The 12,538-nt window shown below is 42.0% G+C and overlaps 1 protein-coding gene across 1 annotated transcript; it reads right to left on the bottom strand.

Annotated features, from left to right (window-relative positions):
* Positions 1-84: 84 nt before the first annotated feature.
* Positions 85-12,203, bottom strand: LOC103458444 (microtubule-associated protein 1S-like). The gene is made up of 10 exons (XM_008399265.3): positions 11,959-12,203; positions 10,773-10,868; positions 9,120-9,202; positions 8,590-8,727; positions 7,553-8,057; positions 7,142-7,228; positions 4,643-7,062; positions 3,465-3,606; positions 3,119-3,336; positions 85-3,034 (listed from the first exon to the last, which is right to left on the bottom strand). The coding sequence occupies exons 1-10, from the start codon at positions 12,110-12,112 to the stop codon at positions 2,879-2,881; spliced, it is 3,999 nt and encodes a 1,332-aa protein (XP_008397487.1). The 5' UTR covers positions 12,113-12,203; the 3' UTR covers positions 85-2,878.
* Positions 12,204-12,538: the final 335 nt, after the last annotated feature.

The following is a 12,538-nucleotide window of genomic DNA, read 5'->3' on the forward strand; positions in this document are numbered from 1 at the left end:
TGCACCAAAGCGACTGAGAAAAACAGAAACACCTGCTGATCCTCATCGCTCAAACGTTTGCATTTACATGATTCTCAAGACACATTTTGATTGAGCATATTTTTTGTTTTATTCTTGCATTCCTACTAATGTTACAACCAAAATCCTTGCTGACATTGTTTTTTGTCGTCTACTTACAATCAGAGTTGTTTTTTATAATTCATAAGATAATTTTACACATCCCCACGGTGCTTTGCTCTTTTTATTCATGAATATCATGAAAAAAGAAAAACATAAATTAAGTGTTTTACATATGCAGGACATACAAGAACATGGCTAAGAAGAAACTCAAATATTTGTTTTTGAGATCTTGTTCGTACAAAGTTTGTAAGGACTTTGTGTTTAATTACAATATCATTTGATAAAACACATTCAGAGATACAGATGCATAATTCATAAATTATTACAATCTTAGGATGATTTCTTTTCATTGCATCTACATTTGTAGAAAAAACAAACAAACAAAAAAAAAACCTGACAGATCATTTAGAGAAACTTGATAAAAAATGTGATGCTTCTATGCATTTGGTGGCAGCATTTTGTTTTATAGGCAAAAATGACCTGTCTTTGTGATTCTTCATGCTTTGGTATTTAGAAACTCATAATGTCACATGCATATTTGTGCAAAAATAAAGGCAAAATAGCCACATAAAGTACAGTAAACCACATCTCACAATAACGTCCATGGATTTACAGACTAGGGTGTAAGGATTTTCAGAAGAGAAGAACTTAAACATAAAAGGTCAAATGAAATCCAGCACAAATCTTATGGGTAGGAGTGAATATCCACACACACAAACACGCAATAACTGCGTTATACTGGACTTATGTTGTTGAGGTTTGTACTAAAGTTGGATATTTTTAACTAAACATTGGGCCGAACATAGACTAAAAGGAGGTGCGTAATTCTTAACAGGCAGTCTTTCGACATCTACCGTGACATGATCAAACTTCGCCAGAAGGATTGAAATACGGATTGAAATACGAAATGGTAAGATTGTAATAAATGTTGTACAATTATGTTAGTGTCAGTTTATAATAATCTTAGTTGATGCTGCAGAATATGTTTGTTGAATTTTAGCCTTTTATCTGCTAGTTAGACTTCACAGGCTAGCTAGTGCTAGCCCAGGCTAATGCTAAGCATAGGTTAGTGCTAGCCCAGGCTAATGCTAGCTATGCTCAACATTCGAATTGGTCGTGACGTCAATGTTATCAGTGTTACATTTGTAATACAATTTAACTTTCGTCACACATCTTATCAGACTTTTGGGATTTTGTTGTTGCTTTCGTCCAATATATTGCGATGCAGAATTGAATTAAAATTAGAAAATTAATTTAATCCAGGACAACACTGGATATTTTCTTTGTGAACTTTCCATATTCTGTTCCTCCCACCATTTACAAGCATTAAGTTAACTTGCTAATTCATTGTCCTCCAAATCACCCAAAACCCATAAAACATCCATTTTGGCCAATATTTGACCTAAGATTGTTAAAATAACCAAAATAACCTAAAATAAGATGGGTTGTTTTTACACAGCTGGTTTTAGATTACAAGTCTCAGGGAAATAAAAGTGTCTTCTCCTGATGAAGCTGGTATGTTGCAAGTGTATGTTTGCAAATTCAAGAAATGCTAATGCAATAGTATGCTGGTGCCTATACATTTTGAATAATTTTGTCTGAAAGGAATTGTTCAGTAATTGAGAGCATGTAACCATGTCACAACTACTTCACAAGAAAACAGTGAAACAGTGAACACTGTTTTAATTTTCCTGAGCAGTTGTTTCAAATTATATGGTTTATGTAAAGTTTGACAACAAAATAATAATATGTATGTATGCAGACATGTGTGAAGGGCTAACCAGAGACCTGCCTAATAAATAAAAGTATTATGAATAGCATTTTCCATTTGATCACAATCATTCCTTCAGTTCTATTTCCAGAATTACTTTCACCACATCTGCTCTTATTTACAGCCTACGAAGCTCCTACTATCACCATTACACACGTGTGATTCGGCACTGTGCAAAATATACGTTCTAAAACATAATGCATGACAATTTCCTATTTACACTTGCAATTTATCAGTTGTATAATTTTTGGTGATTGTAGGAATTTTTACTGAAATACAATTGTTGGACAATTCTTGATTTTACAATTGTGGCAGCGCTGTTTAATCAGTAAAATCATCTAACCCCTTGGATTAAGGTATTGATACTGGCTGGTGTGTGACCCCGGGGGTCAGAAAGGTGTTTATCGGAGTCTGGTTCCTTCTGAATGCGATCTCAGTAAAAAGGCAGCAGTGACAAAACACTTTTAAAAGCGGCTACAACACAGCACAGCCCATCTGACGTCTGCTTACAGCGCTCACAACAAACACCTGGACACAAGCTATACATCTGAACTCCTTGAAGATTAAATGTTCGCTTTCAACGTACAATGCAAATTGTTAAGTCCCTTTTGAATGTATCTGAATTGGGTGGATTCATTTCTTTTTGGTGGATTCGGATGCTGCAAACTGTAAAGCAGGTTTCCATATTGTAATCTACAGCAACAGCTTTCATGAGACCGTCTGTGTGCGCAGAGCAACATGCATCCTTTGCAGTAAGTTTAGTCTCCTCTCCTGTTTTGAGCAGGGTCATTGGTCAAAATAAGCTTTTTTTCTCAGTTTTCAGCTGCAACAAGAAGCCCATAAAGTGGATATTTACCACTTACATGCAAAGAAGAGGGTGGGGTATATTCCCATAACATCTGTTTCTATTTCTACCAATCCCCCCGCCCCCAGTCCTCACGTTTTTAATTGAAATTTCAATCCATCAGCTGTCTCGTATTCTGCATCTCAGAATTCGATCTTGCAGGCAGGAAAAGTTTCTTCCTGCATGGCGACCGTGCTGTTTGATCCCAGCACACTGATGTTCAGCTCCCGCTGCCTGTCCAGGGTTTGCTGGTACCACTCCTGCATCGACACCGACTCAAAGGTAGGGATCACCGTCACCTAGGCACAAAGAGACGGAGAACGTCTCCCTAGTGGCTTCTCTGACTAAGAGAAAGCCGTGTTAATTTTTAAAGTTGTTTTTACCTGCATGATTTCTGGCCAGGATCCCTTGCCGTCCAGCAGAGCATCCAGAGTTTGTCTCATCAGTTCCTCTCGCTCCGGACTGTTTCCGCTGATGATGTAGCAGGAGGAGCGGATGCACCTGAAGAAGTCCACAGTGACTGTGGGAGAGGAGGCTCCAGATGGAATATAAGTTAAGTCCACATAAATACTGACTTCACCAGCAGAGGGAGCCTTAGAACCTGACAGGAGGGAGAAGAGAAAACAGAAGTTCAGAATATTTTTACAGAAGAAGGTCAGAATATTTTTCCAATCCGTTATCTTGGTCACGTTGTGGTATAAAAGAGGCGTCCTGTTCAGAATGACATACTAGGAGCTGGTGATGATTTTGCTGGTGCCGAGCGAGTGCTGGAGGAAAGCGTTCGAGCGCTGGAGAGATTCCCTTTGGTGGCTCCACTTTGGCTCCCTGTTTTGATTTTCCCTGAGCCTGGTTTTTGGGGGGCATCGATAATCTGGCAACAAAAAGGTTATCGGTGAAATTATCTCCCTAAGAGAAACCAACTTTGATTATGGGTATTCCTGATGTTTCCAGGAAATCATGTCAAAGTGATGTACATTTTAAAAGTTTAACACCCTGCTGATGAAGACAGAAAGCTTGGTCAAAGATCATACGGAGTGTTTTGCAAAAATATTCAAACCCATTGAAGATTTTGTCACATCCAAGCCACAAATCCTCAGCAATCTTACTGTAATTTTATCTAAAAGATCAACATGAAATAGTGCATAATACAGAAATCAAGGGAAAACGATACATGATTTAAATTTGGCACAGATTTTTCAGCTCCTTTACTGTGATTCTTCTAAATAAAATACAATGCAAGCAGGTCAGAAAATAAAGTCCACTTGGGTGTAATTTAATCTCAGTTTAAGAATGACAAGAAGTGGCTTTTATTGAAAGAAAGGCACTATGTGTGAAGGAAAACCAGCGCTGTATGAAGGATTGCGACCTGCGATGGGGATCCTTTCTGCAGGGACAGGGAAGCTGGTCAGAGTTGATGAAGGTAAATACAGGTGAGTCTAAGAAGAAAACCCTTTAGAACCTGTGCAATAATTGACATTGGAATTGGGGCTCACCTTCCAGAAGCATAAGAATCAGTCAAATGTCAGAATGACCCTGTCAAAGTTCATTTCTAAATCCAATTGGGAATCTGTTGCAAGACTTGGAACTTGATGCCAAAAATTAAAATTTCTAGGAGTGCTAATCTGGTGGATGTAAATGGTTCTATGAAGTCTCGACTAAGACAGGCTGATTACATATGAACACCATGCTTTTCTCAGTTATACCATTCATTGTTTGCCCTCTACATTTTGTTCTTCTATCATAAATAATCTCAATGAAATACACTAATATTTGTGGTAGTAATGTGACAAAAAATTATTAGAAGGTATGAATATTTTTATGAGACACTCTGAAATATCTAAAACCAGGAGACTCGTGTAGATACTCAACTTTGTCCAATAAATTTTCTACTTTGCTAACACACTCACCCCTGGAAACTTCTTTCCCCGGGTTGTCGTGTTTTTTGCTCTCTTCCCGTGAGCTTCAGAGTCAGACTGAGGAACTGGCATGGAGGTGTCAGGATGGGGAGGCAGCGGTGGACTGTCTCTGAGAGGGGCTGGCAGGGGGTCCGAGGGCAAAGTCTGACTCATGTCGTGGTTACAGGGGGAGTTGGACGGGTCACTACATGAATCATCAGAGTCCGAATCCAAAACTCCATCTGCTGTGGTGGACGGGCAGTCCTCTGTGCAGACGGGGGCATTTGACTCACTGGGTGACCTGTCCTTTGGGTTGTTATTGTTGTTGCCGTGGTGATTTGGGCCACTGACTTCTCTGGAGGCCTCACTGGTGCCTGAGCTTGAGTCGGGGGGTTTGAAATGCTTGAACTCACAAGGAGAAACCAAACAAAGGTCCACGTCATGAGCCGATGCCTCAAAATGGAGAGTGTTCGGTGCAGCGGGTCGCCCCATCTCTGAACCCTGACCCGAAGATCTGGGAGGCTTATTCATTGGCAAAGACATTCCCACATAATACCCTCCATTAGAGTGGGAGAGATAAACGCCATCATCTCCTTCTCTCTGGCTTCCAGCGCTTGGTCCCTGCTCGAAGGACATTGACAAAGATTCATCTACTTCTGTTGACTGAGGCGAGCTCACCTCTGCAGGTAATGAGTGTGTGGTGGTGGTGGTTGTGGCTACAGACGGTGAGGGATCCGAAGAACCCTCTTTACATGTGCCCAAAGAAAGAAAACTTAGATGCTTCTCTTTGCGGTTTTCAGTAGCACTTTTGGTCTTGCAAACCTCCTCCTCGCTTTGGCCAGATGACCCAATTGCCTCATGAGCATCAGCTGAATGGAGGGCCTGAAGTCGGCTCAGCGTGGCTCTGTTGCACCACACGTCGTCTGGGGACAGGCAGTAGGGAGTGTGGCCCGCACTGTTAGGACGTGAGTCAGGGGACACTGGCTCAACTGTCTCCTCTTCAGGACTGTTGGGGGCCTGGTTTTCCGGAGAGGAGCGCGAGGGAGGGGAGTGCTTCAAAGCCCCATCCAGCAGTGTGTACTCAGTTGGGGTTGTGTCCTGCTGGACTGTGTGATCATTTTTGTAAGATTTGTTCAGAGGAGATGGGAATCCTGCAACCTTTGCAGGTTTAATAGGTTTGACAGACTCATCTGCATGGTTTCGGTGGCTGTCTGCTTCTGCTTTGCCACTCCTCCCAGGGATATTTTGCACTAAACTGTCACCACCCTCTACTTTTGTTATTTCCAAACCACCTGCTGCTTCCTGTATAAACCTTTCACCAGCCTTATTGCATGCACCTTCACAAAAGGCTGCAGTTTCCAATTGGGCTACTTCCAGTTCGCTTTCCTCCTTGAGCTTGAGAAAATCAGCCGTCATATCCTCCGGGGTGGACATCTTGGAGCCGCACTGCTTCTCCTCAGCTTCAGTCTCCTTCTTGTGATCTCGATCATCAGTACCAGAGCAATCTGGCTCTGGGATTTTTGACAAAGACCCTCGTTTTTGTTCTGTTACGTTATTATTTGCATGAACTTTCTTGTCATTGTTTGCTTCATTTGCTGATGACTTTTGATTTTTTTTCTCTCCTGCTTTGTCATTTCTTGCGTCCTTTTTTGGTTTCGTTTTATTGTCCTTCTTGGTTTTTGAAGGGGCTCCTTCTCTTTTTATCTGCTCAGTCCTTTTAACACTGTTCTCCTCTTTGTTGCCAGTCTTCTCCTCTTTCTTTCCATCTTTCCCTAACCCTTTCTTTAAAGTATTCTTCTCTGATAGTGATGGTTTACGTTTTATCCCCGCCTCCTTGGTTTTAGCTTTATCAGTATCTTTAGTTCCACTTAACGTCTTTATCTTTTCTTTCACTAATGAATCCTTTCCTTCTTCCTTCTTCTTGGCTGTTCCCTCTTTCCCTATTGACCGGCCACTGTCCAGGCTCTCTGTCCTCTTGGCCTTCCTGTCCTCCCCCTGTCTTTCGAGGTCTCCGGTTGTTACTGTTGGCTTCTGAAGGAAGTCCAATCCTTTGAGCTTTTCCAGCCCCTGGAGCAGTTTTGCCTGTGGTGTTGCGCCGGGGAAGAGCACTCTGACCACCTTCTCTTGAGGACACGCTGGATGCCACACGAGCAGGGCAGAGACCGAGACCAGCGCAGTGAGAGGGAGACTCTGTGACTGTGACGAAACTCCGTCAGGCCAGTTCTGTATGAACGTCTCATATTCCTGGCTGCTCTTGCCTGGTGTGAGGATGTACAAATCCAGCTGTCCCACTCCCATCTTTTGAAACAAGGTGAGCGGCTTCATGGGGACTCCTTGTGGTCGAAACAGCGGTTGTGGCCTGATGTCTAACTTCTTCAAGAGCTGTAAAGTCATGGCGGCCTGCTGTGTACTCTTCAGCACATTGTCTGCAACTTAAAGGAAAAGATTGACAACTATTTTACTTTCTGTTGTTAAGAAAGACTCTGTAGTTTGCTCATTTACAGAACTCACGAGAATGTTGTTCCGCCTGCAGCCTGCTGGGGGCGTTGAAGAAAACAACTCCTAGCTCTGGAGAGATGAGCCTCTTTGACAAGTCATCTGTGCAAACAGAAATGAAAACATTCAAATATGGATGATGCAACGCAGCATGTACAGTTCAAGTTATAAGGTTACATACAATTATTATTGGCATAAATGTTTTATTCATTTCCTTAGCACAAAAAGTGCTAAGGAACATTTTATGTAACATTAGTGGTACATATGTGAGCTCGCATATATACTTATGAAATTGTGTGAATTATAAAAATTGCACAACACATTCAAACTTGTGCACTTAATTCTTGTTTTCAAGATAAAAGCAAATCTCTGTGCATCAGTTTCTTGCAATGTACTTTAACCCTGAAAATGAGAAGGCTCTCGTACCTTTGACATCATGGCTCAGCTCCTTCTCAGCCACCTTCCTTTCTAGGAAGGAGACGGCACCGGGGAGGTTCTCTGTGCCCACGTGGGTCAACAGAACCGCATCGACTCTGTCCAGGTGGCGGACCAGCTTCCAGAAACAGGCCTGAGAGTCCGAGCCTCCGTCCACCAGCATGGTGAACCCGTTAACCGCGAAGAAAGCGCAGTCGCCGTGCCCGGCGGGGAACACGTAGCAGCAAGGGCGGGACAGCTTGAGGAACCCCACGGTGGTGGGAGGTGGTAGCAGGTCGAAGGCGGATGCGGGGCAGATGGTGCCAGAGATGAGCGATGTGAATTCCCCCAGAGACTCCATGGCGGGCAGCACCTCCACGGGGTTGATTCGCAGCGCCAGGGGACCCTGCAGGGGTTGGTTTTCCAGGAGGATCTTTCTCCAGTGTCCGATGTTGGGACAACTGAGGGTCAAATTGATCTTGGTAGGGCAGGAAGTGGAGCTCTCTTGATCTGGGAACTGAAGAAAGACTGCTCTTTAGTGTAAATGCAAGGTTTCTTTTTGAAAAAAAAAAAGTAAAATCAAATAAATCACAACAAGAGCTGCCCAAATTTGATCAGTTTCTTGCAATGAAATGCTTTTCTTTAGTTCACACCAATCTACAATCAGCATCTTGAGGAGCTTAAATCATGAACTTTGTATTAGAAAAAACTATTAGAAATACACAAATCTGCACCCATGCTTTAAATCAAAAAATAGTGTAAGTTTATAGAGTTTTGTTCCTTAAAAGATGATATATTTAGCCAATAAAGAAAACAATTATTTAACAAATATAAACAAAGAATAAAAAACTATTCACCTCATGCAAAGAATGTCAGGAAAATTAACAAGATACAAATATTTGGTTTATTTTTCCCTTTGCTATGTTTAATTTCTGATCCTCCTTTTCAAAGAAAAAAAAGCAGTTTGGCAGGTAAACTATTGTAAATTACATCTTAAGTCCCCTAAGTGAAAAATTTAGGAATAATCCGGAGGAAACGTGACGCTGCACCTGCTCTGTTATTAATCGTCTGAGGTGGTCAGGAGAAAAGTGTCCTCTGTGAAACAGCAGCTCTCCGCTTTCCTCCACGCTCAGACCAGCCAAGATCAGCAGCTTATGAGCAGACTCTCTGGACAGCAGGGCGAACACCTGAAACGGAGAGGGGAACAAATCTGGTGATTTTGCCAAGTCACTCAGAAATAAAGCCAGAAGACATTGTCGAAAGAGTGCATGTTAAGGAGATCAATATGTCTTTAGCAGAAAGATGTTTATCATATACTCGTACATACTGTATGTAAAGTTGATTGAGCTTTTCTGCAACAAACACTCCAGGTCAGTTTAGTGTGAAACAAAGGTTAAATATCTAGACGATTTGTTTCCGTTCTAAAGACCTTGGGAACCGAATCCACATGCTCGTTTCAAAACGCATCAGGCAGAAATGGATCCACATGTCATTCACTGGTTATCCTTCATAACGTAAAGAGTCCTGCTCCGTTTCAGACCCTGAGCTTTCAATCGAAATAGGACTTTTTTTTTTTTACCTCTGAATGAGCCAGTTCCTGAGATGGACTGATCAGCACTTGTGTGTCCAACACTTTGGTACAGTGGCGAAGACACTTTTGCCCTGGAGAGGCAGAGAGAGAGCAAGAGCAAACAAAAAAGGACACAGAGAGAGAAACACGAGAGTCAGAGCGCTGGGAAACACGCTGATAGATCTGAGCAGGGAGCCGGAAAAAAGAAAAAAAAAGTCAAAGAGAAAGTGAAGTGTGATAATCAGACGGGCGAAGGAAGAGGACGAGAACAGCTGAGTCAGATGTCTGTCTGAGGACGGCGTGCCAGCAGTGGAAATCCAGTCTGAAGGGAACTGGCTCAGACTCTGAAGTCTGAGTTTGGCACGAAAATCCTGGCTTTATTGGGAACATGTCCCCGTTTTGATCTTGTGCGACCGTAATGTTTTATGGCACTGTCTGGATAAACAGACATGTGCAGGAGATTTGAAGTCATCAGTGTTTTGTTTCTAAGCAGTCGGGTCTTGTGTGATCATTTAACGTGTTCTTGATCAGTAAATGTTCTTTCTTTTGATTCTTTAAAAGTCTTCACTCATCTCCAGTCCAGAAGACGTCTGTTTCCACATCAGAGGAAAGTCATTCTTGTTTTCACTGCACTGTTCTGTACATTTTTAATGGGTCATAAATCATTGCTGTAAATCAGGAGACAAGCCAAAGTTTCATTTACATAAAGTAAAAACAACTTTACAATTTGCAAAAGAAAAAAAAAATCCTCACAAATAAAATTTGTAAACCTTAAAATTTGGCGCAGAGCAGATGATCTAAGTAAGGAAGATGCCATTTTTGGACTTTTCCTGTTTCTGTTGGACATCCTTTCCACATGTCCTCTAAATCTGCTGAAAATAGTTTTGTTTGGGTCAGCTACTTCTCTTTTTTAAAAGTTAGCCTCCATACTTTCTTTGCAGAATACACTGCAGACCAGGCAGTGTGTGTTTCTTTACTAGCTTCTCTATGGAAAATAACGTCATACCTGTGAATCTCTGGTTTATTTTGCATTTTTTTCCATAAATTTACTAATAAAAGGAAACAGTTTATATCTTGTAACAACATGCCTAAGCATACATTTTAACTTGGTCTTTGCAGTTCTCTTGCACATAAGCATGACTCCGGCTCATCTCCGGAGTGTAAACAAAGCTAAAGAAGCATTTCCACCAGCCTTTATTCCAGAGCAACAAAGCTGCTGGATTCAGCTACATATTTACAGTAAACGCATGAGAGCCTTATTGATCCTCTCATCCAACGTTTGGCAAGATAGCCAATAAACGCATTTCCAACAATGCAATCCTTGCACTTTCCGTTTGATGCATTTTTCCCGAAGACGAGCGCAACTCTGGAAAAACAAAAGTCTATTCACGACTCCGTCTGCTGCAAGCAATCAGCTGTTCACGACTGCTCTTAAACCCAAACACAGACAGCAACGCGAGTTTGCACAACCAGTTGCAGGTTCCTGTTGTTTTCCATCCTGAGGTTACACCCACGTCTAACAATCGGTAAAGCTGCTTCTCACTTTCCTTCCTTCCTTCCTTCCTGAAGTGGCTGAGCTGGTGCCCGACCAACACTTTGAGTGCATTTGGAGAATCTGGGCATGAAGGACCTGATTTGGTTTTCAAGAGAAAAGCTTCTTACCTGCACCTTTAAACGATGCCGTGTGATGGGAGAGGAACTCTTGCAGAAAGAGATCCAGGTTGCAGGATTTTAGGTCCACGTCCCATGATCGAATACCTGAAGGCATACAAAAAAATAACTTGACACACACTAAAAATTTTTTTTTTTAAAGTCTCTAATTTCCAGTAAAATACCAGCAGCTGTAGTTGCTACAATTTTACTGTATAAATGCAATAAAATCCATATTTATATCATAAATTAGAGATGCTTTTTGTTTGTTTGTTTTTTACAGTGCTGATGGTACATCCTTTTAAGGACCAAAACGCCACAAAAGATAATGGGATTATTGTGGGAAAGATTCATTTTAAAATTTATTTTAATAAAATATTTAAAAAAATATCAATTTACATCTCTACTCTAATGAAGAGTAACTTGGCAGATTCCAAAACTCTCACCGATTGTGCTTCTCATAAAAAAAAATTGTTTAAAGGATTATACATTTTTGAATAAATTTAAAATGCAATGCATTTTGTGAAAATAATTGCCAAGTTAAAAAAAAATCTAATTGCATTAAATATATAATTTACTGTTGAGTCTTTTCAACGGTAAATTATCTTTTCAACTGCGCTCATGAAAAGTTGATAGCTTAGAGAAACCTGCTTTCATCAAGCACTGATGAAATGTTAATTGGCCCAGTTAAAGTCCAAAGTGACTCGGTTATAATTTATTTCCAGCTTCTAGCACGTTTTTCATCCTGGTGCGTCTGTAGACGAGCAACAGAGCATTAAACGGGATGCAGCGCTGTAATCTGAAATCACAGATGATGCTGAGCGTAAATACACAAACGGTTAATGAAACGTCGATCACGAGAGGCTGGATGTCCCTGCCACATTTCCCCTAAAGCTTGTTCTTACATAACGACAAAATGAGACGAACCCATCGCTCCTGACTGCTTTTAATTAAATCGCACCCGGAGGGGGAGAGGAGGATGCTGATGGTGGCGGATCGCCAAATGACGCATCCTCGGTCCTCAAGGGTGGATAAAATTACAGAATCCCTGCAAAGAGGTCCCGCTATCATCCCTAGTGAAGATTCACGGAACTAGATTTTGTGTATTTCTTGTATATAAAAAAAAAAACCGTAGAAGAAAGGGGAGGGAGAGAAAAAAAACGCATTGAGCTTCGGTGACATAAATATCTGCACCCACCTCGCTCGATCTCCTTCCGGATGTGGTCCGTCTGTCTGTGGCGGGCCGTCCGTCCGATGACAGCCAGCAGGGAGTATTTGTGGGGGCAGAAGTCCAGGGTTGCGGTCTTCGGCTCCTCCTGGACCTCCCTCTCCAACACCCGGGCGGACGCCATGTTGGGTGTGATGTCATTGAGGAAAGCAGACAGCAGAGCGCCTGTTATGACAGGGAGCTGACGGCTGCTGTTCTGGAATGCTGCTGTGGATGCTTAATAAATCAGTTTTGTTTTTTGGGGGGGTTTTCACGTTTGGACCTCCGAAATTTTAGCACTGCGTTATTTATAATCTATAGCAATGAGCGTCCAGCACATTAACTGATACATTTTTATTGTATTGATAAGACAAGAGACGAGTGATTGTCCATCCATCCATCTTCTTACACCCTTGTCCCTCAGTGGGGTCGGGAGGGTTGCTGGTCCCCATCTCCAGCTAACGTTCCGGGCGAGAGGCAGGGTACACCCCGGGCAGGTCGCCAGTCTGTCGTAGGGCAGCACAGAGACACACAACCATGCACACACACACTCAGACCTCGGGGCAATTTA

The sequence above is a fragment of the Poecilia reticulata genome, chromosome 22 (genome assembly GCF_904066995.2).
Source record: "Poecilia reticulata chromosome 22, P_reticulata-male-v2, whole genome shotgun sequence".
Classification (NCBI taxonomy): Eukaryota; Metazoa; Chordata; class Actinopteri; order Cyprinodontiformes; family Poeciliidae; genus Poecilia; species Poecilia reticulata.

What these genes read in the sequence shown, in the direction of transcription:
- LOC103458444 (XM_008399265.3), bottom strand. Translation starts at nt 12,112, where the DNA reads ATGGCGTCCGCCCGGGTGTTGGAGAGGGAGGTCCAGGAGGAGCCGAAG. An exon ending in GGCATCGTTTAAAGGTGCAG is followed by an intron (nt 9,203 to 10,772) that starts GTAAGAAGCTTT and finishes CTGCCTCTCCAG; the next exon opens with GGCAAAAGTGTCTTCGCCAC. An exon ending in AAAATCATCACCAGCTCCTA is followed by an intron (nt 3,337 to 3,464) that starts GTATGTCATTCT and finishes CCCTCCTGTCAG; the next exon opens with GTTCTAAGGCTCCCTCTGCT.